Source organism: Lactuca saligna, chromosome 8, assembly GCF_052625555.1.
Source record: "Lactuca saligna cultivar CGN05327 chromosome 8, ASM5262555v1, whole genome shotgun sequence".
Lineage (NCBI taxonomy): Eukaryota > Viridiplantae > Streptophyta > Magnoliopsida > Asterales > Asteraceae > Lactuca > Lactuca saligna.
In genome coordinates, this window is record NC_136424.1 from 108,317,781 (window position 1) to 108,342,545 (window position 24,765).

General features: G+C 32.8%; 2 protein-coding genes and 2 long non-coding RNA genes across 5 annotated transcripts; 2 read left to right on the top strand and 2 right to left on the bottom strand.

Annotated features, from left to right (window-relative positions):
* Positions 1 to 475: 475 nt before the first annotated feature.
* LOC145011078 (26S proteasome regulatory subunit) lies at positions 476 to 1,801 on the top strand. Its single transcript, XM_078969707.1, has 4 exons — positions 476 to 721; positions 887 to 947; positions 1,019 to 1,439; positions 1,594 to 1,801. Exons 1-4 carry the CDS (start codon positions 581 to 583, stop codon positions 1,613 to 1,615), a joined length of 645 nt encoding a protein of 214 aa, XP_078825833.1. The 5' UTR covers positions 476 to 580; the 3' UTR covers positions 1,616 to 1,801.
* Positions 1,802 to 1,972: 171 nt separating this feature from the next.
* LOC145011077 (putative WRKY transcription factor 32) lies at positions 1,973 to 3,939 on the bottom strand. Of its 2 annotated transcripts, none has more exons than XM_078969706.1 (5): positions 3,617 to 3,939; positions 3,485 to 3,534; positions 2,868 to 3,340; positions 2,620 to 2,784; positions 1,973 to 2,516 (listed from the first exon to the last, which is right to left on the bottom strand). In XM_078969706.1, the coding sequence occupies exons 1-5, from the start codon at positions 3,801 to 3,803 to the stop codon at positions 2,237 to 2,239; spliced, it is 1,155 nt and encodes a 384-aa protein (XP_078825832.1). In that variant the 5' UTR covers positions 3,804 to 3,939; the 3' UTR covers positions 1,973 to 2,236. The 2 variants fall into 2 exon arrangements, with proteins under 2 accessions (XP_078825832.1, XP_078825831.1); XM_078969705.1 differs by having other exon boundaries at positions 3,485 to 3,543; positions 3,617 to 3,938.
* A 4,728-nt stretch (positions 3,940 to 8,667) lies between these two features.
* On the top strand, positions 8,668 to 10,391 carry LOC145012443 (uncharacterized). The gene is made up of 3 exons (XR_013664512.1): positions 8,668 to 9,041; positions 9,199 to 10,110; positions 10,177 to 10,391. It is a non-coding gene; the product is annotated as an uncharacterized LOC145012443 (long non-coding RNA).
* A 509-nt stretch (positions 10,392 to 10,900) lies between these two features.
* LOC145012381 (uncharacterized) lies at positions 10,901 to 14,119 on the bottom strand. Its single transcript, XR_013664469.1, has 5 exons — positions 13,625 to 14,119; positions 13,406 to 13,448; positions 12,884 to 13,075; positions 12,706 to 12,749; positions 10,901 to 12,581 (listed from the first exon to the last, which is right to left on the bottom strand). It is a non-coding gene; the product is annotated as an uncharacterized LOC145012381 (long non-coding RNA).
* Between the last annotated feature and the right edge of the window lie 10,646 nt (positions 14,120 to 24,765).

The following is a 24,765-nucleotide window of genomic DNA, read 5'->3' on the forward strand; positions in this document are numbered from 1 at the left end:
CATATTATTAGTATTTAGTCATATTAATATTTTTTTTGGTAGGAAGGGTCCCTCAACAATATTTGGGTCATTTTAAAGTTGCTTACCTTTTGTCTTTTTTGGTCCCTCTACTTCCGTTGGTTATTTGTGGCATTATAGGTTTCTATGTTTTCGTTTAATTGCCACTTTATTAGTTTTGCTTATAGATTCATTGATGTTTTTTTATTTCTTATTTATTTGTTTGTTTATAGATCGGTTAAAGAAGGAAGGAATGAACAACTCAAACTATAAACATTTTCAAAGAACAAATAATGGAAAAAATTATCGCATCCGACCCCGCAACACGGGGGTTCCCCATCTAGTTATTATTATTATTATTATTATTATTATTATTATTATTATTATTATTAGAAAAAAACAATAAAAAAATAAAATAAAAATAACTTTAAGGTCGAAAGGTCATAATATCAATAGTACAGGACTCGAGGTGTAACTTAACTACCGTTCGTCAAGTTATTGCTTATTACGATTTACGAACTCCCAAAAGCCCTAACCCTAACGTCACACAGAAAATTTTCAATCGGAGGAGCTCACAGTAAAAATGGTAGCAACGGATTTAAAGTCGGAGATCAAGAAACTGATGGAGAAAAGGAGCGGTTTGGAAGCGGAGATGAACGTTATCATCGAGCGTCTTTGTCAGCCCGGCGGTCCTGGACTTTCCGGCAATCTCGTCGACTCTGAGGCAATTACTTCTCATATTTCTTTGATTAATTATAATCACTGTAATCCTATCGAATTCGTTTATGTTCAAACTTTACTTGAAGAGGAAGAAATTGCTCTCTGAATATAAAATCGATATCACGAGCATTTACCATTGGAGCTCACTTGAATTTCTTGCTTTCTGCAGGGGTTTCCAAGATCTGACCTCGATATTCCAGTAGTGCGAGCAGATCGACATAAACTTGCAGGTTTGTGACTTTGTTCAGTATCATTCTCATCATATTGAGACATTAATCTCAATCCTATTAATATGTTACAGAGCTTCGAAATGATCACAAGGATACAACTGACAAAATAGGCCACAAAATAGAGCTTCTGCATTCAGCACGCGTGACTCCTAAATCCTCATCTGCTATGGACACTGGTTCCAATAGCCAAGTTGTGCATGATATGTCTGGAGGCTCGATCAGTGTCATGGATGTGGATGTGGATGTGAGCAGACCTTTCGCAATGGTGGATGAGATCAGTGAGGAATCCCCAGCAGCAGAAGATGGGTTACAACTTGGAGATCAAATTGTTAAATTTGGGAATGTTGAATATGGTGATAATTTGCTACCAAAGCTTGCTTCTGAAGCACAGATGAATCAAAACCATCCTGTTTCTATGCTAGTTATGAGGCAAGGGACGTCAATTAACTTGACTGTTACTCCTAGAACATGGCGAGGTCGTGGCTTGCTTGGGTATGTAACTTTCTTCTCTAAATATGGTTTCTTCCTTCTGTGTTAAGTTGAAGAAAAAATATCTATATGTGATATCTATATATACTTATATAGCTCAAGTGTAAAAAGGAACACAGTAGCTAACTCTGATATACTTGTTCCTGACTTCTTGCAGATGCAATTTCCGGATCTTGTGAATTGTAATGTAATGGATGTTCATTAGGCTCTTGGGATTTGTACAAGAGCTTCATATGCATAAGTGTAGCAAGAAACAATGTTAGTTGAAACTTGGATATCTTTTAGTCATGTAATAATGTTAAAAAAAAAAAGTTTTCTAGGCTTGACTGCTTTTTGTTCATCCAATGACGAATGCAAATGCTTGATATGGTGGTGTGGATGTGTTTTCGGTTTGTTGCTATCAATCTCTTATGAACTTGTAAATTATAGACAAGTTTCTATTTAACAAAATTATAAATAATTACATCCATATTAATATATTAGCTAATTATATCATTTTCCATGTCTATCTATGTACGACTTTGGTTCAAAAGAAATTGCACAACATCCAACAAAAACTCTTATATTATCCATCCATTACACATCTAATACATAGATTAAGAATAATCTCCCTTCTTTTTGTTGTTTAAACGCCTCTAAAATCCAATCCAAGCATCCAATATTGAATCGGTAGATTATAGATCATCATCATTTTTATAATTGTTAATAGAATTGCTAAATTCATTCCCTCCATCCAATACCTAAGACTACTACACAACAACATATTTATATATAACCTAAACCATAATGAACCAAAAGGGTTATTTAATTTCAAAACCAACACTCACAAGTGTTGGAGTAGATTCAATCCTCTTAACCGATTCAGCCCCAGAAACTTGCGTTGATAACATGTTAGAAGAAGATGAGAAAGTAACAACACCATGAGCATGAGCATGAGGATGACCACGTCTTTTCTTTGGCACAGGCTTATCATGATCATGAACTCCTTTATATGTTATTACTATATTCGATGTTCCATCAATCGCCTTTTCAATGTGTTTTGTCACCCCACATCCCGCACATGTACACTTGTAGTAGTTCCTAACCACAAACAAAACAAATCAATCAGTAAGCATTCAGCATGTTTGATGTTTGATACAGCTATTAACTTTAATAGGTTGGAATCATTCAGCACTAAATGGACCTGGGATGAGGATTTCCTTTCACCATCTTCTGTCCATACTTCCTCCATCTGTAACCATCTGCTGATATTTCAACATCATCGGCTGCATGAACAGTAAACTTTGGTTTTTTTGGATTTTTCAGAACACAACCATGGCTCTCTCCATTGCCTTTGCTTTTCTTCACTCTGTTTATGTGTAATCAATATTATTATTAATACCATGTATAATGAGGAAAAAGATAATAGCATGACTTTAGTAGTGAACTTGCCTCTGGTTTTGTTGTGAATTGCTTGATTTCAATCCAGGTGTTGAGATTGATTTTCTTTTTGGAGATGATAAAATCTTGCTTCCATTAGAGACTATTTTCGTAGGTGGATCATGTTTGTGTTGGCCTTTGTAAACTAACTTTGTGACAGAATTGTATTCATCACATGATTCCATCTTCTTAGCATCACAATCACTGTATGTACATTTGTAGTAGCTTCTTGAGCCTTGAGGACTTTTCACCTGTTTCTGACCATATTTTCTCCAGTTATATCCATCAATCTGTGTCTTAACGTTGTGTGAAGCAGATAAAGATCTAGGAACGTCAATGGTGTTGTTCTGCTTCACTTCTGCCACATCAGCATTATTCAACTGAATTTGCCCTTGTGAATTTGAAGTCTGAATCTTGGAACGAGCACGAGCAGCTTGAGCTATAACAGTTGCTAGGGCTTCTTGGTGACTTCCTTGAAGTTGATTCTGAGTGACGAAATCAAATAGAAAATATTATGTATGTAATGTAACTGCGATTCTTCTTAATTTCAGTATCATGATCAAATTGAAGCTTCCGATTACTTAATGGATAATGTAAAATGCACAAAATTGAATCAGGTAGTGGTATACCTTCAAACGCTCCAACTCATCGCGTTGCATCTCGTATTTTATAGGCACCTCTGACAAATCTAAAACACATACGCATACTTCAACAGCAACAACAGAATCGGTTAAGTATACAGAAAATCGAACGTAACGTACCAGATACTGCTAGGGTTAGAGATTGAGAAGTAGCTGAATCTTCCTCGGGTGACATAGGAGAATACTTTAATGGAGTAACGTCACTCTGATCATCATCGTCGTCGTGGTCGTTATGCATCGTATCCTCCGCTGTTGTATTTTCTTCCAGTTGTGTTGCTTCGGAGCTCCGATCACTGTCATCATCCATGGCGGAATTTGGGAATCAAGTAGTGAAAAAAAAACGAAAATTTGATGGGATTTCTTTGGTAAGAGTGTCAAGTGTGAGTGATTGTCCGGAGAAGAAAAGTCATTTTGGCAGGGCCCGTAACTCTGTAAAATGTCAAGTACAATAGTAATAATCGCTCTAGAAAGCAAGTCTAGAGCATAAAAATGTAAAGTATTTTCACTTTTTTACCCTTTGGGTTTCATATATATATATATATATATATATATATATATATATATATATATATATATATATATATATATATATATATATATATATATATATATATATATATATATATATATATATATATAAGCATAAAGATTTTACATTAATTAAATACTTAATAAATATTTTATAAATAGATATTTTGCATACAAAAATGTTTTTTTAGAAAAAGTTTTTATATATAAAATATAAGATTTTCTATGTGAATATATATATATATATATATATATATATATATATATATATTTTGTATAAATATGATTTCATAAAGAAAAACACATTTGAAATAAAATTTTGAGAAAAATGAAAGTTGTAAAAAGAAAAAACTAAAGTTAGGATGAACTCATAATAAAATTCTAAAATTTGTACCACAAGGGTAAATTTTGGACCAAAATTGTAATAAAATTTAAAATCTGAACCAAAAATGTAAATTTGGACCAAATTTATAATAAATTTGGAAATTTAGGCCAAAAATATAATTTCCGAAAGTTGGATGACTTTTTAACTAGGTAAAATGGTTAAATTGAATACGATTACCGGTTTTTGAAATTTAATTGAATAAAAAAAGATATAAAGACTAAATCGATTATAAGGCCAATATGTAAGGATTTTATTATAGTTTTCCTAATGAAATAACTAAATAAAATACATTATATAAATTTAAAGAGGTGAAATTACTACTACTACTAATAATAATAATAATAATAATAATAATAATAATAATAAAATCGATTTATTTAATATAAATATGTATTATAAGTCATGGGGGGATATTATGTAATTTTCTGAAATAAGTTTTGAAGAGATATCTCAATTTTAGGGTAGGATCTTTCATTACATGAAATTACAGGGACCGAATCTATCAAAGTTGCAAATCTAGTTGCCTTCTTCCTTCAGAAGATACACATATTGGTTTTTTTACAATTTTACCTTGGAAATTCCAACACAAAGCCAAGTGATCTCAACTCTAAATAATACATAAACCCCATACTTTCTCTCATCGTCAATTTTCCACAAAGTTGATGAGCCGAGCTCAGCACGTCGAGTGGTAGGCCTAGTGTCCGACGAGGTCGCTGATGTTCCCGTCGAAGCTACTCCATCCGGTCTTATGGATGCTAGATTTGCAATTTTAATTATACATCAGAAAATATCAAATCAAAGTATATTTTTAAAATATAAAAATAAAACGATTTATTTTTTGAATTAAATAAAAAAGATGTATGGTTCATGTGGTTTATAGTAATCTGCATGTTTGGTGCCTAAAAACTTTTTTTTAACTCGAACAATCTCTGCTTTATATTTTTGTTGAATGTTTGGTCATTGTTTGTTCTTAAAAAGACTATTATATCCTTATAAAATTTCAACCATTTTAATCATTTATTCTATTATTAATAAATAAACTAAATATAATATAAAATAAAATAATAATGAATAAAAAATCCTAAAGTTAATCCTTCTTTCTCTCAGCTCTTCATGCTTCACCTCCCTTCCTTACCGACTCTCACCCTCTTTGTCTCTTTTCCGTTACAGATTCCGGTGACCTTAATCTTTCTCCTCTATTGATCGTCTTTTAGTCGCCACTTCCTTTTGACCTTCTATTTCCCTCTCCAATCGTTCATACACACTTTTTTAATACAATAACCTAATTTGAAACTCAACACAATTGAGAACTAAACCAACGTGAAACATAATGAAAGCAGACACCAGGGAGAAGGGAAAAATAACGATGGTTGATGGATTTTCTAAAAATTGATTCTCTCACACACACATATATATATATATATATATATATATATATATATATATATATATATATATATATATATATATACAGAGAGAGAGAGAGAGAGGTTTTCTGAAATCGGAAACAATATTGATGTATGGAAACTGTGATATGTTCACCTGTGTACTAATTCTTCTATCTCCAAGTTTTCCTAAATTGTTGGGTAAATTACACAGATGGTCCCTGTGGTTTAGGGTAAGCTACGTTTTGGTCCCTAATAATTATTTTAAACTCAAGTCATCCTTACTTAATATGTTTGCTGCACACGTGGTCCCTATATGTCCTAAAAAGACTATTTTGCCCTTAAAAGGATTTTTTAGTTTTTTCATTTATTAAAAATAATAATAACTAAATTTATGGTCCACCCTATTTACACATTCACCTCGTTCCTATACCCCTGTGAAAACCCCAATCCTACGTTCCGCGAGATCTTCCTCATCTTCTTTTCTTCTCCACCGGCAACTCTTCACCATCGTAATACTCCCGTCATCATTAAATTGATCCCCACCCAATCTCTTTCCTGCTCTAACATCGACACCCTCATATCACATCCTTCTTTCCTCGAAAACCCTACGCCTCTGACGATTCATGGTATGTAGAGCCAAATAAAACAGAGATGACTTGTTGTCTCTCCTAAATCAAATCGTTAAAGGAATCAAAATACTAGTTTCAAGTGAGTAAAATTTTTAACCATAACCATCGATTAGATCATTAAAAGATTTAATTTACAGACCTGCAAATTTAAAAAACAAAAGATTTAAAGGACTCAATTTGCTAATCTGAAAGACTCAGTTTATGCATAGAGATGAATTACAGGTGATAACTATGTCGGTAGTTTTGGGCATCAGGACACATCTCTTTTAAGCATTTCATCAAACACATCTTGTGCAACTCAAGTGGACTCCATTTTTTCAGCACCAATCACAAAGTTATATCCAGATTATAGTATCCTATATAATCAATACAACATCACACGTCATGTATAGTTAATACAAACACAACTCGCACAAGAGACCTGAGAAATAGAGAGAACCAATAACAACAGAAAGAGAATCGGAGATGGGTAGAAGAAAGGATTGGAATTTGTTTTTTTATTCATATGATGTTACTTGGAAGGAAGTTTCACAAATGACACCCTCATTTTCAATTATAAATGTAGCTTTGTGGACTCCATTGTTCCCGGCGATGGTTGGATCAAGTAACATCATCAGTACTTCGCGAGGTTGGAGGGTTGTAGGTATGTTAGAAGGATGTAGAGTATATAGGCGGTGGTGGATGGTTGTCGTTAAAGTTTTCCGGCAAGAGAAGACAGATGCTTAATCAACGATGGTATCTCCGACAAGGTGTGAGGTCGGTTGTCGGTGGAGTCGGTGTTAGAGAGAAAAGATGCAGGGATGAAGAATTGAAGATGGGTTGCTTTAGGTTTAAGTCTTTTTGTTCTTTTTATAATTTGTTTTAATCTATATATGTTATTCATATAATAAAACAAATAAATTAGAAAAAAATTATTAAGGGAAGTATAGTCATTTTATCTCGGACAAGGACCAAACATGTAACAAAAAATATTTTAAGGGCCGTTCGAGTTAAAAAAAATTGTTAGGGACCAAACATGCGGATTACCCTAAACCACATGGACCATTCATGTAATTTACCCTAAATTATTTGGATTGTGATTTATTTGCCTAAACTATCAGATCTGCATGTGGTAGAGGTTTTTGATAATATTTTATGTTGTTTTTGCAGGTTTCGGTGACGATGGACGACGATGTTCAGGTAACATAAGGTGCAATGGTGGAGGTTGCAGTGATGATAGGTTGTGGTGACAATGATGGGTGGAAGTGATGTTGGAAATAGATGTGGTGTTGGAATATGTTGGACAAAGAAGATGTGGGATTTGCAGGTTTGAAGATCCGATCTCCCAAAGCGAGATCCGATTTGCAAGTTTGAGAATAGAGCTTGAAATCCAGTTTTGTTTCAAAGTCTTGTGTTGTGTATGTAATCACTGAAAACATAAAGGGGCAAAGGTGTACGCCATAATGGGAAGGAGGGGCGGTGGTCAGAGAATGAGGGGGTGTTGATGATGGAGTTCCTGAGGTGATAAGGAAGTAAGAAAAGAATAAGTGGGCCCACACATATAATTTTTTTTTATAATAATTTAGTTAATAATACACAATAAGTTAAAATAATGTATAAGGGTATATTGGTCTTTTTATGTTGGCCGGGGGCCAAAATCGCAACAAAAATATTAGGGACGGTCTAAATTAAAAAAAATTATAAGAACCAACCGCATAGACTACTCAAAACAACAAAGATCATTCATGTAATTTACCCTATGATAAATCTATTATATTTTTAGAGTTGTTGTAGCTATTTAATAATAATAATAATAATAATAATAATAATAATAATAATAATAATAATAGTAATAGCGACTTTCTATTTAGAAAGATAAGTATTTAAAGAAAATATGTAAAATGTTGCCCATTTATTTCATTATATGATGTTATTAATTCTAAACTTCTTATTGAATAATATTTATTTTTGATTGGTTGGATTTTTGTTTTTTCTTTTAATTTATTTACTTTGTGTCTATTTTTTTTTTTTTTTTGTGTCTATTTTTTTTTGTTGTTTATTCCATTTGTTTATCCAGTTATATATTACACGTGGTGTGAGCTCCATAGATACCGTCTTGGCATCGTCATCGCTTCCTTTCACCGTTTCCTGCCACATGTCACTGACACATGTTGTTTCATTGTTTTTTCTACCGCATTGATTTTGCTCTAACCCATATCCAATCCTTCTAACACTCTCGCCTCTGCTTTCCTCCACTAGATATCGATTTTGCTCTAACCTATCTCCAATCCTTCTCCAACACTCTCACCTCTGCTTTCCTCCCCTAGATATCGATTGTAAATGCAGTTCGTCCTAAACCCCAAAACCACAAGATACAACCATTCGGAACTGTGTCTGCAACGACTTCTAGCCCTAAACATCATCATTCAGGCCTTCAGACGGAAACATCGAATGCGATGTAGTCCAAGCCTAACGATCTTCGGCTCCAATTCCGGTTATTCGGAGTGATCCCTTCTACACATTGACGCATGCCTTATCACTGATATTGTGTCCATTGTTTTGATTTTCAATAGTGTAGAAGAAATCAGTGCAACTATAGTCGCACCAGTGATGATGACACTTTAATCTCTTATAAGGTTCGTCGTCTTTATATTGTGTTTTTCTTGAATCGATTCTTAGGAAACAATAATTAACATGGGGTTTCTTTTTCTTTTCATTGTAAATGATTCATTAGAAGTTGGTTTGTGTAAATAATTGATTTAGGTCTGACCGCCTCATCTAATTTTCTTTTAGATGTTTCCACCGATTTCAGTCCCTCACCAGGGGTTATTATTTTAAAGATCATCTGTTCCTCAGGCTGACTATCCACCGCCTATAGCACGAACACGCTTTCCTCTACGTAGAAATCATCAAAAAATTCTAGGTTTGGGTTTCTCATTTTCAAAATTATAGGTTCAGGTTTGTCATTTTCATCGTTAGAACAATTCGATTTTAAAAACCTACTTATACTTGGTAGGGAAGATGTTTTTGGTTAACTAAAGTAGTGATGCTATTGTTTTGTTTTGCAATTTATGAAATGGAATCTGATGTAGAAGGAAGCACACCCAAAATGTAACTGTTGTTTATCATTTTAGAGCACCCAACCCAACCAGGTTTGTTTGTTTTTTTATAATTTTTCTTGATCGTACCTTCTCTTTGGTAATTCTTTTGTTCAATTTTTAATATGAATTTGGTACTTTTGTTTTTTCGGGTGTATGTATTCAGCGTTTTGGGTATGTGTAAAGCTGGTAAATGTAAGATGAATGTTTCTTATGTGACCTTGCATTTACTTCAACTTCATGAGCTTTCTAATATGTATATGCTTGCTTCCTTTTGATTGCTTTAAGGTTTGACCTTCTTTCTTTCCGACATGAAAAGTATGATGCCATTATATTTAGGAAAAAAAGAATGTAATACCAAATTGGACCAAGTGATTTTTTTTATTGCTTGTCTTCATGAATTTGAAAGCAATTGGTTAAGTTTTTTGTCAACAGAAGTCAAATATGAGATAGATGATGCTAAAGATCAAAAGGCATTGGAAGACATTATGAGAGAACATAGTGGTATCCATAAAGTCAACCTCAACAACAACAGAAGATGCAATGTGAATGTGACACATACACGTTAATCAATGAAATCGAATAAAAAATAGAAAGTTAAAACAATGTATGTATAGATAGAGACTTTTTTTTTTTTATCAAAATATGAATTTGATCTTTTTTTTGGTTGCAGGTTTGCTGCGGGTGTTTGGACAGGTTTGACATTGGGAGCAGGTTTAGTGCTTGATTAATGCTTCAAATTGTTCATTTCAATTAAATCTTCAATATCTAGGTTATTGAATGTGTTGCATTGCTTTTGGGTGTAATGAGCAACGACTTGAATATTTTCTAAGTCATGTGATTTGGTTTGATCAAAATTGGAGTCAAAACTATGCTAAAATGTTTGAAAATGGGATTATACATTTGATTGATAATATGTCTATTTCTATATGAAATACATAAAATATATTTTATTTGTTTTTAAGCATCAATCTTTCGGAGTCAACCAACATAGAATCCTACTTCATTGACCCACAAAACATCGATAAAAAAATCCAACCCATGCAACGCACGAATCTCTTCACTAGTTGATATTATTTTAACTAATTTGAGTTTATTATTATTTTTTCATCAATATATGGGAAAAAATAACGTCTTGCATCACATCATTATTATTATTATTATTATTATTAAAATATAGTACTTTTATAATTTTTGTACGACGCTAATGATAGATTTACTTATTTGTTTAATATATTTCTAATACAGGGTCGTGTAAAAAGCCCGTTGGTCAATAATATGATTTTTCATAAGAGTACGTGTTGTAGATAAAATAAAGAGTTATTAATTTGAATTGTCAATAATCAAATAAGATATTATTTCATCTAATTGAATAATCTGACATGAATCGTACAAAATAATGACAAAAGTAACTATTTAATATGAAAAATATTAATCATCTTAATGATGACGATTGTCATGACATATTTATATTGAAACGAGCCAAATTAGGACAATCTAAAAAAATAACTAAATAAACAATTGAAATGAGTTAAAACATGTGATGCAACCACGTCCGGAGCATGGTTAAGTACCAATTTAGAGGTTGTTTCGCAGTTTAGTCGATCAGCGGCAATCTTCAGTTGGACCAATAGCTTTTTCATTAGTTGAATTAATATTAACTAGAAAAGGGCACGTGGCAGATTGTCCATCTTTTCTTTTATCTCGGGGGAAATACGATCGGGAGGGGCTAATTCAAAACCCTTTGGTAAAATAAGAACAGCCCCCACATTTAAAGCCCCTTTTTTACCATTAGCAAGAACTTGTTTCAGTTGCATATCATAAGGAATTCGAACAACTGCTTCAAATACAGTATCGGGAAGTACCGTTTGCGGAACCTCAATATCCACTGGTTTATTAGCTACATGGCAATTGGCGCATACAATACGTCCAGTCGCTTCTCGTGGATTTTCATAGCCCTTCTGTGCAAAAATGGGATATGCATGGCTCCGTCGCTTTTGTACTATGTCATATAAGATAAAAATCGGCAAACTCTAAAAGATGTGTTGAAAGTATAAATCGCCACAAATAGGGAAGAAAGCCGACAATCCCTAAAATTAGATGTCGAAAGTGTACAAAAAAAAGAACACTGATAGAGAAAAACCAAAAATGTTGTGGCTATAATATGAAAGTTGCGAAAGTTTGGAAAATATGGTGGGAAAATTTTAAAGAATGTTTTTTGTGTTTTTTATGTGGAAATGTAAAAGTTTTGACTCTAAGGACAAAAAGTGTCAAACTCATTAAAGATTTGTGGTAAAAATACCAAAATATAAAAGTTTTGATTGTAAGGACTAAAAGTGTCAAAATCACAAAAGATTTGTAGTAAAATTCAAAAGGCACAAAAACTTAATCAGAAGTAAAAATGTAAAAGTTTTGATTTTAAAAACCAAAAATATCAAATTCACAACAAATTTTTTTAAGGGCAATAGTTGATATATAAAGAAAATTTTATGGCAAATAGTAGGAAGAGCTAGAACTTTAATGTTCCTAAGCTCCATTAGCTTTAATATATACTAGTGAAGAGACCCATGTTTCACATGGGTCAGAATGTATTTTTTTCACCTAATAATCATTACATGCAATTCAATAAAGAAAATTCATTTACACTTACATATGGAAAAAAAAAAAAAAAACGCAACCATAAAAGTGGAAAAACAATTTTTTTTTTCATTTCTTACGCATCATCCCCTCTAAAAACTTTTAATGGTGTATGAGTTTTTGAGATGCTTTCCATCCCATTCTGTGCTACTAACATAAGATGTTTTTATAGTGAATTATTTAGTAGTATATAATAGTATCCTGTTGAAGTTGGAAGATGAGGTTTTAGTTGGTGCAGTTCAAGATGTTGAATTTCTGGAAGATTATCAACCTCCATGGGTATTTCTCCTTTAAGTTATTGAAACCTAAGTATCTATAGTTATATTATAGGTAAAGAATCAAATAAAAAGATCATCTCATAAATAGTTTATACAAAAGCATATATCCTAAAAAAGATAAAGAAAATACTTATATGTGTGTTAATTCCTCTTACCCTTGGATCTGCAAGCAAAAAGGGTACATTAGACATTTGTCAGGCACCCAAAACGATTTCTTGAAACTATAATCCTAATAAAAACTTTGTTATACTTTGACAGGCACACGTTAATCCAAGAATGATACTTACTTAGTACCATAGTCTTCTTTCATCTGATTTTGTAGTTCTTCAGCCTACAAATCATGGTTGATTCAATATCAATTCAATAGTCCATGTGTTTTGTAATATTATAATGCTTAATCCAATATAGTCAATACGATGGGGAATACATCTTCAAGAAAGTATAGATTCCAGATTGTATATGTACCAGGTAGATTTTTTCAGTTAAGCATTTCGCCAAACAGTTGGTAGGCATAATAACATCTAAACTTCTAAGCATAAATAGAGTGCACCACTAAATAGAGATTTGGGGGCTGTTATATTTTTCCACTGACACCTCCAACTTGGCAGGTGGTTACTCCAGGACCCAGCTCTATTACAACTCCGTGTACCTCCATACCTATAACAGAAAAGAAATTATGAAGTGGTTACAATAAACCCATATAAATTTGTCAAAATCATTATATAAACAACAAAAGAAGAAGACATAGAAAAGTAGAATGGATTTAAAAGTCAGGGGTGGTGGCTTCTTCAGGAGACCAACAAAGAAGGAATCAAATATTTAGGTCTGCTACTATCCTAAGAAAGACTGATCACAACGAAGACTGCGATTGAAGTAGTCTGCAATCTCGACTGATTTTGAGACAAAGGGGATGAGGTGTTTTATGAAACAATGAGGTTTGTCACCAAGAATTCTAATCGAATTGGGTAAATATAAGAAAACACGAACCTGGAAGAGTGAGAAACGACGGAGGATATGATAACCTTCGAACCTGTAGATTATTCAACAAAATACCCAATTCGATAATCAATGATCGGTTTTTAAATTCAAAATAGTTGAAATAAGTTGTTAGTTCACGAAACTCGGATGTTCAAACTTCAAAATTAGGTGAAAACAGTAACAATAGATAAAAGTGGAAGAATCCATGGCGAAAAAAGGAATATAAACCTGAATGGCGGGGTTTGGGACAAATCGGAATCCTTTGGAGGTGGTGACCCCAAATCGATATAGACTTTAGACCTCTTGGAGAGATGAATGTATTTCCAAGGAGTCTAATGGAAAAACGGCATCGAAACAATGAAGGTGGTGGGGAGAAATCCCATACCTGATGGTGCTCCGGTGGTGGTGTCGATCTTAACAGGTAAGCCAGGTTTGGAGATCTGGTGGGTTTTGGATGAGTGCCGAGCAGGGAGATGAACAAATATAGGAAAGAAGGCAAGCGGTGGTAAAAAAGGATCATGACCACACAACAACAAAGGGGTAATAAACCTCGATTAGAGGAGACGGTGGGAAGGAAGCGGTGGCAAGTATCTATTTGGAAGGCAGAGTGTATCTTGGATGGAAGAAGGGACGTTTGAAAGCTTGGAGAAGATGGATAAGAAAAAGGTTGAGCAGCATAAATGAAACACATATCCCACAACCACAAATTGTCGGTGTGATATGTTGCGTTGGCAATAGATAAGCAGACGGAAAAGCACCACGTAGATGGTAAACCTGGACGTGAATGCATGTGTAACCCACATTCTTGAAGAACAAAAGAAAAAAAAATAACGAAAAGTAAACCAAAAATAAAAAAGAAAAAAAAGGAAAAAACTCACCAATCAACAGTAAGAACTGTTGAATTGGGAACCTTGGATATATATATATATATATATATATATATATATATATATATATATATATATATATATATATATATATATATATATAATAGTAAATAAATAAATACTAGTACAACTTATATCACAAATAGGTCCCATTATTATAGTTGATGACAGTAAATATGACTTGATTTGTATTTCTATGAACATCAAAAGGATAAAAAGACTATCAACATTTTTTTTTTCGTAAAATTATATAAACCGCAAATTTGGTCCTTTAGGATTCGCTAAAATCTTTGGATGGAGTTCAAAAGTTGAAAAATCAAAAATTAAAAGTATCTCGTGAATTTGGTCCTAAAATCAGATTTTTTTTTTAATTTTTTTATAAAGTTGGTTCTTGATGGACTTTAAATGACGATTTTACCATTTTAATTTCTTTTTTTTTTAATATTTTTCCATATTTATTTTAATACTTAGTTAAATAAACATAAAATAACAAAAGAGTTGGCCCACCCTACCGTCCCCTTTTTCTCTCTTTCTAACCTAACCTAAAATATATTTTCATCTAAACCCAGATGCTTCAGAGTCTCTCGATGCCTTGTTCCTCCATCCGACCACCATCGACGACCAGTGGAGAACACTCTTCCTCCGTTAACCAAGCGGCCCGGAATTTTCGTCTCTTCCCTTCCCTCTGTGCCAATATCTTTCTCTCTGCCGTCATCGAGCTTCATCTGCACCGTTACGCCGTCGAGCTTTCTCTGTGTTGTTCTCTTCCTTGACGATAAACATCAATGTTGCAATTGTTGTCTAATTTATGGATTTCAGTTTCATGGTGGTTTCAAGACTCACTTGCACTTTTCAACTGAAACGGGTTGAGCATTGCTTCTCTTACCAATCGTCAAGGTATATGATTTCTTTGAGTTAGAGATTATTGATGATGTATGTGTCATTCCATAAGGTTACATCAATAAAGATAAAAATGCTTGGAGATGGATTTTCCTCAGAGGTGTTTGATCATTTTGTAATTGGTCTTCCCTCTTATTTGGAAGAATTTTCTACGAGTTATCCCCAAAGAGGATCGTTCTGATCAATGTATTTTAACAGAACATGAAGAAGGGAAAGACTCTATTGAATGGCATATGCATGTAATATTCTCTAACACTCTAGATCATGATTTGTGAAGAAAACACACACATGAAATTTCTGAGAATAAGATGGTGGTCGGATTTGCAGGTAGAGGAAGAAAAAGTACAAGCAGATGAAGGAACCTCTAACACTGGCACTCAACTCAAGGATGAAACTTTGCTTGAACCAATTGACGAATCATTACCTCTTAGACGTTCCAGTTGAGTTAGTGTTCCACCCGTATCGTATGGTTTTCATATAACTAATGAGGGTGATACGTATATTAGTGACAGTACACTAATAAACTTGGATGAACCTAACAACTATAAGGAAGCCATGGCAGGCCCAAAGTCTGCAAAATGGAAAGAGTCGATGGACAACGAGATTCAGTCCATGTACGATAACTAAGTTTGGAGCTTGGTTGATCATGTACCAGGTCTTAACACGGTCAGGTGCAAAAGGATCTTTAAGAAGAAGATCGACATGGATGGGAATGTGCACACTTATAAGGCGCGATTGGTTGCGAAGGGCTTTACTCAAACTCCCGAAGATAAAGTCTATTAGGGTAATGTTGGCCATTGCTACATTTCATGACTATGAAGTATGGCAGAGGATGTCAAAACCGCTTTCCTTAATGAAAAGTTGGATGAGGATGTTTACATGGCTCAACCAGAGGATTTTGTCAATGCAAAGCATCCCAATAGAGTGTGTAAGCTTGAGAAGTCCATTTATGGACTGAAACAAGCATCTTGCAGATGGAATATTTGTTTCGATGGGGAAGTTAAAGAGTTTGGTTTTCTGCGAAGCGAAGATGAATCATGTGTATATGTCAAAGCCAGTGGGAGTATAGTAAGCTTCCTTGTATTGTATGTCAATGACATACTACTCATAGGAAACGACATCCCGACGCTGCAGGAAGTTAAGTCCTGGCTTGGGAAGTGTTTCGCTATGAAGGAGCTCGGAGAGGTTGCATATATTTTGGGAATAAAGATAGTGAGAAACAGGAGTAAAAGACTAATAGGACTTAGTCAGAATACTTACTTGGACAAGGTACTAAAACGTTTTAGTATGGAGAATTCCAAAAAGGGGGAGTTACCAATCCAAAGTAATACCAAGTTGAGTAAGACTCAATGTCCGAGTACCGGAGTCAAGATAGCAGAGACGAGCCAAGTACCTTACGCTTCAGCAGATATCAGGGGAACCCTGGCAAAGCACATTGGACCGCAATTAAGAATATTCTTAAGTACCTTTGGAGGACTAAGGAATGGTTTCTAGTCCTTGGTGGGAGTGATGACTTAAAGGTGCGAGGGTACAGTGACACCCGTTTTCAGACTGACAGGGACATCTATCGTTCGCAGTCGAGCTGGGTCTTTACCCTTAATGGAGGAGCAGTGACATGGAAAAGTTCCAAGCAAAGGACCGTAGTTGATTCAACGTGTGAATCATAGTACATTGCAGCGAGCGAAGCGTCAAAGGAGGCAATATGGCTGAAGAATTTCATTGGAGACCTTGGAGTTGTGTCATCCGTACAGGAGCTTATGGAAATTTTCTGTGATAATGAAGGAGCGGTTTCCTTGACCAAGGAACCGAGGGATCATGGCAGATCTCGGCATATCAACATAAAATATCACTTTATTCGATATCGGGTAGAAGAATGAATCCTCATAGTGAAGAGGGTATCGTTGGAGGATAACCCAGCAGATCCGCTTACGAAGGGGCTGGGTAGGGTTAAGCACTTGCAGCACTCTAGGAGCATTGGGATGAAGGACGATATTAGTTTAGATTAGATGGTTAGAAATGTGTAATAGATAAATTGTAGTTAACATTCGATGATTAAATAAATGGGTATTATTTATGAGTAAAGTTACTGTATTATGTTAATCATTTACCTATTGTTTCATTTTGCATGTTTTGACTTCCTGAATAATTAAAATTATTCGAACGGTCCACAGTAGTTCATATGTTGGAAGTAGGTATGAATGAAGACTATCATGCATTGGTGTGTAGATTGTCTAAAGTGTATTAGACATAGAAAAAGTTTGTTGCAATGTTCATGAGTGCTTGTGAATAAGATTTAAGCATTGGAATAAACCCACGGTTGCTGGAATCACTTCATGGAATTTATCACGAGTGATCGCAAAACGATAATATATATAGTCTTAAAACCTAGATATATGGTTTATTGCTTGCTAATTGGTTGTACATTGATAATGCGTAAACTTTATCACTAACTTGATGTTATAAAATGCATTGTTGTGTATGATTTGATTACTAAATGGTAAATGCATATAAGTCGAAGTTTATCTGTTCCTTTTATCCTAAGATGGTAAAAGTGATATCAGGACCCATCGATGATTTGGTTTGACTTATGTGCCTGGCCCAGTCAGGACTGAATTGATGTGTTCAATTAAGTTTTATGTCAGACGAATCTGAGATCGAGAAACAAAACTGATGGACAATAAGTATAACTGTGTTCCATGTAATTGTCCGCATGATATCTAGAATAGAGGATTATACGATCCCTTATCTAAAGGACATGTTATTGATAAGATCAAGAGTTTTGAGAACTGCAATTGCTAATCAGATCCAAAAGTTACATTTTCATTTGTAGTTATTAGACTTATCCAAGTGGGAGACTGTTGGATTAGTGTCTAAGTCCATAACTATATTTGGTATGTACTTGACCCGGTTGTGCATGGTCCTTTTGGGTTACCTTCACTAAAGCAGTTTGACTAGAGGAATAATAGAGAAAGAGGTTATTATGGTTTATTAAAATATTACAAGACTAATATATTAAAAGAGAAATCATAGTTGTTTAATTAAAAATGGTCAAGAATTGATTAAGAATTAATTTTGTGATCAAAAGAAGTTAATTGAACTAGGGGGACTGAATTGTAATTATGTGATAGTTACAAAGTTGGGAAAGGAAACCCTAAATGATAGGGTCGACGAATTCAAAAGAATAAGGCCTTAAGAATTCATCCATAATGGGATTCTAGAATTATCTTATGGGCTGCTTGGTGGCTAAGTAACCAAATAAGGATAATGACTGAAACCCTAATTCCTACACCTATATATGAAACGACCCAAAATACGACCCAAAAATTTTTGTTTTAATATTACTAAAAATCACATCATCGAATGTCATATATAGTAAGAACCATGGAATGAGTAACTTAAAAGTCATAGTAACTGTGTCAAAACAAAAATTGTATCAATCATATCAAAATATCTGAATAAAACTCCCAGGATAAAACTGAAGCTGTGGTGTGTGCGATGCCATCAACTCGAGCTCTTCCCTTTGCTAGCGGAAGTACCTAAAACCAAAACTGAAACGGTAAGCACGAAGCTTAGTGAGCTCCCCCAAACTACCACATACCATAGAATAACATATAAACAACTATTAGGCCTTGCCCACTGCATCAGACCGAAGTTCGGAAACTACATCGGACCGAAGTCTGGAACTAACCAGGGCCTTGCCCTTTGCATCGGACCAAAGTCCAGGAACTGCATCAGACCGAAGTCCGGAACTGAATGGGACCTCGTCCCTGCATCGGACCGAAGTTCGGAATTAACTCCATCGGACTAAAGTCCGAAACTAACTACATTGGACCGAAGTCCAGAACTGACTGGGACCTTGTCTCCTGCATCGGACCGCAGTCCAGAAACTGACTGAACATAGCATAACATAAACATATCAACTAGCATGAACATATATATTGCACACTGCATCGAACCGAAGTCTGAAACATATAACACAAAGACATGCTTGAATCATAAAGACATCAAGCACACTGAACTACTGCATCAGATCGAAGTCTGAAAATACTGCTAACTAGATGGGTCGGTATTGTGGTCGTAGACCCGTTCCTACTGGAAGGAAAAACTCACCTCGTAACGTTGGCTGCTGAGATACTGACTCTAAAAATGGCTGAATACTGCTTCGGAACTCTCCGGCTACAAATCCCAAAAACACTAGATCAGGTACTGATAACTGTCCTCAGGGTAAAATAACTATTTTACCTCAGGTCAAAGTCAACATCCTGGTCAAAGTCAACTTTTAGGTCAAAGTCAACTTTTAGTTGACCGGACTCGCCGAGTCCCTCCATCACTAGATCTGAACTCTAACTCATAGAGTCCATTCCCACTCACTGATTCACCCTAAACTCTCAAATCGGGGAAAAACCAGGGACTCACGACTCGACTCGTCGAGTCTGAAGAACAACTCGCCGAGTCCCAAGCATGCCATTACTATACAGTCGATTTTGCTCGATTCCAATGCATCCAATTCATAGATTTGGGTTCCTAGGATTGATTTCACACGTAAAGTTTCTAACTTTACGTTCATGCATGCTCATAAGAAGCTAAAATGCCCAATAAATAGCTAAAAGAGGAGATCTAGGTTTGGAATGGGTGTTTAGCTCAATAAAGGTGGCAACCTTGAGCTTAAGGAGTCCTGAAATGCTTAGATCTGAAACCCATTCATCTTAACTACCCTTAAATTAACGTCAAATACTAGAAAATGGCTCAAAACAACACTAGCAAGCTTTTAAGGAGATCTACATGATGACAAGCAAATATTCCAGCTTTATACCTTAATGGAAACTGGAATGACACAATAAACTCAGATCTTCTTTGTTCCTCTTGAAAACCCCTCTTCTCTCTTCTTCTTCTAACTTCAAAATGCACCAAAATCCTCCACAAAATGAGAAATACTCCAAGAATGCTTAAATGGAGGCTAGGGTTTAGTAATGGACGTTCTGAGGGTGATGGAGGCTGGTTTGGGGCGTATAATGTTGTTTAAATAGGGTGCAAACCCTTGAAATTAGGGTTTCATCCAGACTGGCAGACTCACCGAGTCCAATAATATGGACTCATCGAGTAGCCAAGTTAAAACACGTGTAAAACCCGTCTCTACTTGACGAGTTGGGCTACAGACTCGTTGAGTACCCTTTAAGAACTGAAAATTATTTTATTTAAATCACATACCAGAAATGGGGCGTTACAATATAAGGACCCATTGGGCATGAGAATTCGGCCACTTGATACCCTAGAAGTTTTAGAGCCAAATTTCCCCTCTCCCCTCTCTCTCTTGCTTCATCCAATTGCTTTTGGTGTTTGTGATTCATTAGAGACACAACATTTGAGGTGCTAAAGTTCTCAAGGCTTCAAGATCTACAATCAACAATCAAGGTAATCATCTAGATCTGTTTATTATGTAAATTTCAAATCTTGCATGCTAGATCTAGGGTTTGTAAGTCTTGGATGAATTGCATGTATAATAGAGAAACCTAGATCCAAGCTTTAGGGTTTTCATGAACACATATGATGTTATTTTTTGTAAAACCCATCAAGACAACCTCATCACAATCCATCAGAATCCTCTATATTTGCCACTAAGTTGACCATATTTTGCTACAACCACCAGGAGGTCCGATCCAAACACTCCTGGTTAGCTCCTCAATTCGTTGCTTTTTACCATATTGCATCGTCGTATCATCTCACTGTAAATCATCGATCATCGACTTCAGTCGACCATTCTCGACGAAAACTACACAAGTCGACTACCCACACAATGTGCAATAAAACCCAGAAAGCATACAACCTCTAGCCGACTATTTATTACAAATATCGCCATCGATGATGACAATGTTAGATTGAGGTTTCCAAACCACCATAGCCACTACCGGTGGTAGCAAATTTGTAGAACTCGTTATTTGGTATTCGTTCGGCCGACAGCCGAGTAACGAATATTTGGATTTGGTAATTTATATAAACTATTTTTAGCGAAATTATTTATGTCAAAATCATAATTTTATTGAAATACATAACCAATTTAGATACTTGTGAATACACAAAAACTAAAATACACACAATGATCTTACTTCATGAATAATTACTGAAATTATATATATAGTCACAGGGTTGGGAACGGCCTGATAATGGTTTGTTGTGACTGCGTGATGGTGGTGGTGTTGTTCAAAATATGTTATATTACAAATATTTAAAATAAATTAGGAAATGTGGGATGGGTGAGATTTTTTGGTGTTTTTATTTAAAACAATAAAGAAAGAAATAAAAAGAAAATAATAACAATTAAAAAATATTATATATTATAAATATAAATAATAAATTTAAAATAATAATCCAATAAAAAGAATTAACGTAATAAAAAAATTTAAAAAATTAATTAAATGATATTAATAATCCAATAAAATAACACTTACTAATAGATAAATATTATATGTTAAAAACAATATTGATTAATATATAATAATCCAATAAAAAAGAATTAATGCAATAAAGAAGAAATTCAAAAAAGATTAATAATAAAAAAAGTAATATTTATTAATATATAAATATAATATATTAAAAATAATATTTATTATTATATAATAATCCAACAAAAAATAATACAATAAAAAAAGGTAATTAAAAGAATTAACATACCATAATTCAATAAAATGAAAAAAAAAATAGCATAATTAATTATTGTAGTTTAGTAAAAATATAAAACTACAGAAATAATCCTAGAGGTAAATCTGTCATTTACCAAATATTAACAATCATGCTGTTAAACTTAACGACGTATGGATTAAAATCACAACAAAACCACCAAATAAACAAAACCACAACTTTGCTAATATATATATTTTTTTGATCTTACTCAAAGAAATAGATAAATTTGTCTTTTTTAAACAAGTAAAAGCGAGATCCAAATGTGGCCCATTTAAAAAAAGAAATGTTTAAGGCCTAAGGGATATGTTAAAAGTGAAAACCAACTAAAGTTGCCAGAAGCCCAAAAACTAATTTAAAGGAACCATAGATCACGTTATGGCCAGTGAAGCGGTGAACGACTGAATTTGGAAAAAATATAAGTATTCTCTAAATTATTGTGAATTCAAAATAAATTAATCAAAAATTATGTTTTTTAATTAAAAAAATTGATTTGAATTTAATACATTAATTAACAAATTATCAGAATTTTTGGAGACATTTATGTTTCCCTATTTTCTTTATTATATTTTTAGATTAGATTCTTTTATAATTTAATAACAAAGCCAAAAAAATCACAATTTGCCAAGTGAATTTAAATGAAATTGAAAAAATTAAAATAAAAATGTCATGTAATATATTGAATTAGGTAATGACATGTGGCAAAAAAAAAAAAAACTTTCATTTATTAAATATAATTTATTTATTATTTATTTTTTGCATTTTTCATTCTCATACCTATGGACACAGTACTAATCTCAACAAACAAAAGTGTTTGGTTATCAAAAATGCATTTCATGTATTCTTATAACAACTTACACAAAAAGAGACAGAGTTGCTGCAGTTGCATCATGTATTCATGTTGGTTTTTTTCTTGTTCGTTTATGTTTAAAAAAAAACACATTAAACATAGAATATCAATATCATCAAGCACAAAACAGAGATCATTATCCACTTTACAGATTTGAAGCACTATGATTTTTATAAAACAAAAGAACAATTTAGGGAAGCAAAATATATTCTAATGCCACATGTTGAATTTATAAAAGATAAATCTTAAACAAAATGAAGAAGAAGAACACTTACTTAGAAAAGATGATATCTTATTGACTTGGAAGATGGTGATTTGTTGATTTTTTTTCTTTCACTTCTCGTAATTGTGTCTTATTGATCAATATTGTGTCTTATTGATCAATTTGATTGATGGATAACACACATAGTATAATGGTTTTAATACCAAGAGATAATTTAAGTTAGAGGAGATGAAGCAATTGTGATTTCACTCATATGTATATCTTATAATCGTGTGTTTAATTTATCAATTACATATTACGAATAAATTATAGAACCACATAGATTTAATCTTTTAAGATATCGACAATGTCATGTCCATAGTTAAGTTTAGCACTTGTAATGCCATTATATAAAATGTATCGGTACATTATATTACATGATTGTATCAAGACAAAATTTAACAAAATTTAACAATTGGTCCCTGTGGTTTACAAAATATCGCATTTTGAGGATTTTCTAGCAAAAAGTCACGCGATGGGTCCTTGTGGTTTGTAAAATTACATGAAAGGTCTCTCTGCCATTAAATCTAACTTTTTAGCCGTTAGATTTTATAGAAAAAGACTATTTTTGCCCATGTACCAATATTGCAATACACTACAAACACCAAGGACCATTTCTGTAATTTTATAAATTTGAAATTTTGTATATTTATATAAATTATAAATATAAATTCCATATATATATATATATATATATATATATATATATATATATATATATATATATATATATATATATATATATATATATATATATATATATATATATATTCAACAACATGATAATTTTTTTATTTTTTTATTTTTTTAACATTTTGTCTACTATTTTTATTTTATAAATTTAGGTATGTATGGTCTTTTAATGGTTTTATTTATTTTGATTCAAGTAAATAAACTTAAATTCGATAAACCATATCAAAACCTTTTTTTCTTAATTATGAAATGAAAAGTTAATGTTTTTTTTTTTGTTTAAGTTTATGTCTTTACATTTTTTTTTTAATTTTTTTATTTTATACTTTGATGCTCCATAGTTAATATCTTTAGTACCTTTATGTTTGCATTTATCTTTATCATTATTTCACATTTTGTAGTTTTTTTTATATATATTTAGTTATTTATTATTCTTCTATTGTTTTTATTTATTTTGATTCAAGTAATGAAAAACAGAAAAAAAAACAAAAACTCAAACACCAAAATTGTAAAATACTCTAACATATTAATACATTTATACTTTTCATATTTTTTTGTTTCTTTTGTTTTTTTTTTTTTTTTTTTTTTTTTTTTTTTTTTTTTTTTGCATTTCTCTTATTAATTTTGGTTATTTATAGTTTTCGTAATTTTTTTTTGATTTGTGTAAATAAAAAGTTATGTTTGTTTTCTTTATTTATATTTGTAAATATAACTATTTTATTTACGCGAATCAAAATAAAAAAAAGTTACAAAAACCATAAATAACCAAAATTATATAAAAGAAAAACTATAAAAACGCAAACACCAAAATTGTAATATACTATATTCATACATTTTACACTTAGTGGAAAATGTCAAAAAAAGAGTTATCAAGTTGATGAAAAATAAAACGAAAAAAAAGGAAATAATTAAAAAATAATATGAAATATTTTTAAAAATAATACAAAAAATTTTAAAAAAATACGAAAAAACCAAAAAAACATGAAAATGTAAAATGTATTAATATTTAAGAGTATATTAGAATTTGGTGTTTGAGTTTTTATTTTTTGTTTTCTATTTTTCATTACTTGAATAAAAATAAATAAAAAACAATAGAAGAATAATG

Coding starts and splice junctions, on each gene's coding strand:
- LOC145011078 (XM_078969707.1), top strand. CDS start 581: ATGGTAGCAACGGATTTAAAGTCGGAGATCAAGAAACTGATGGAGAAA. Junction 722..886: donor GCAATCTCGTCGACTCTGAG/GCAATTACTTCT, acceptor TGCTTTCTGCAG/GGGTTTCCAAGATCTGACCT. Junction 1,440..1,593: donor CGAGGTCGTGGCTTGCTTGG/GTATGTAACTTT, acceptor GACTTCTTGCAG/ATGCAATTTCCGGATCTTGT.
- LOC145011077 (XM_078969705.1), bottom strand. CDS start 3,803: ATGGATGATGACAGTGATCGGAGCTCCGAAGCAACACAACTGGAAGAA. Junction 3,544..3,616: donor TCTAACCCTAGCAGTATCTG/GTACGTTACGTT, acceptor TATGTGTTTTAG/ATTTGTCAGAGGTGCCTATA. Junction 3,341..3,484: donor ATGAGTTGGAGCGTTTGAAG/GTATACCACTAC, acceptor TTCGTCACTCAG/AATCAACTTCAAGGAAGTCA.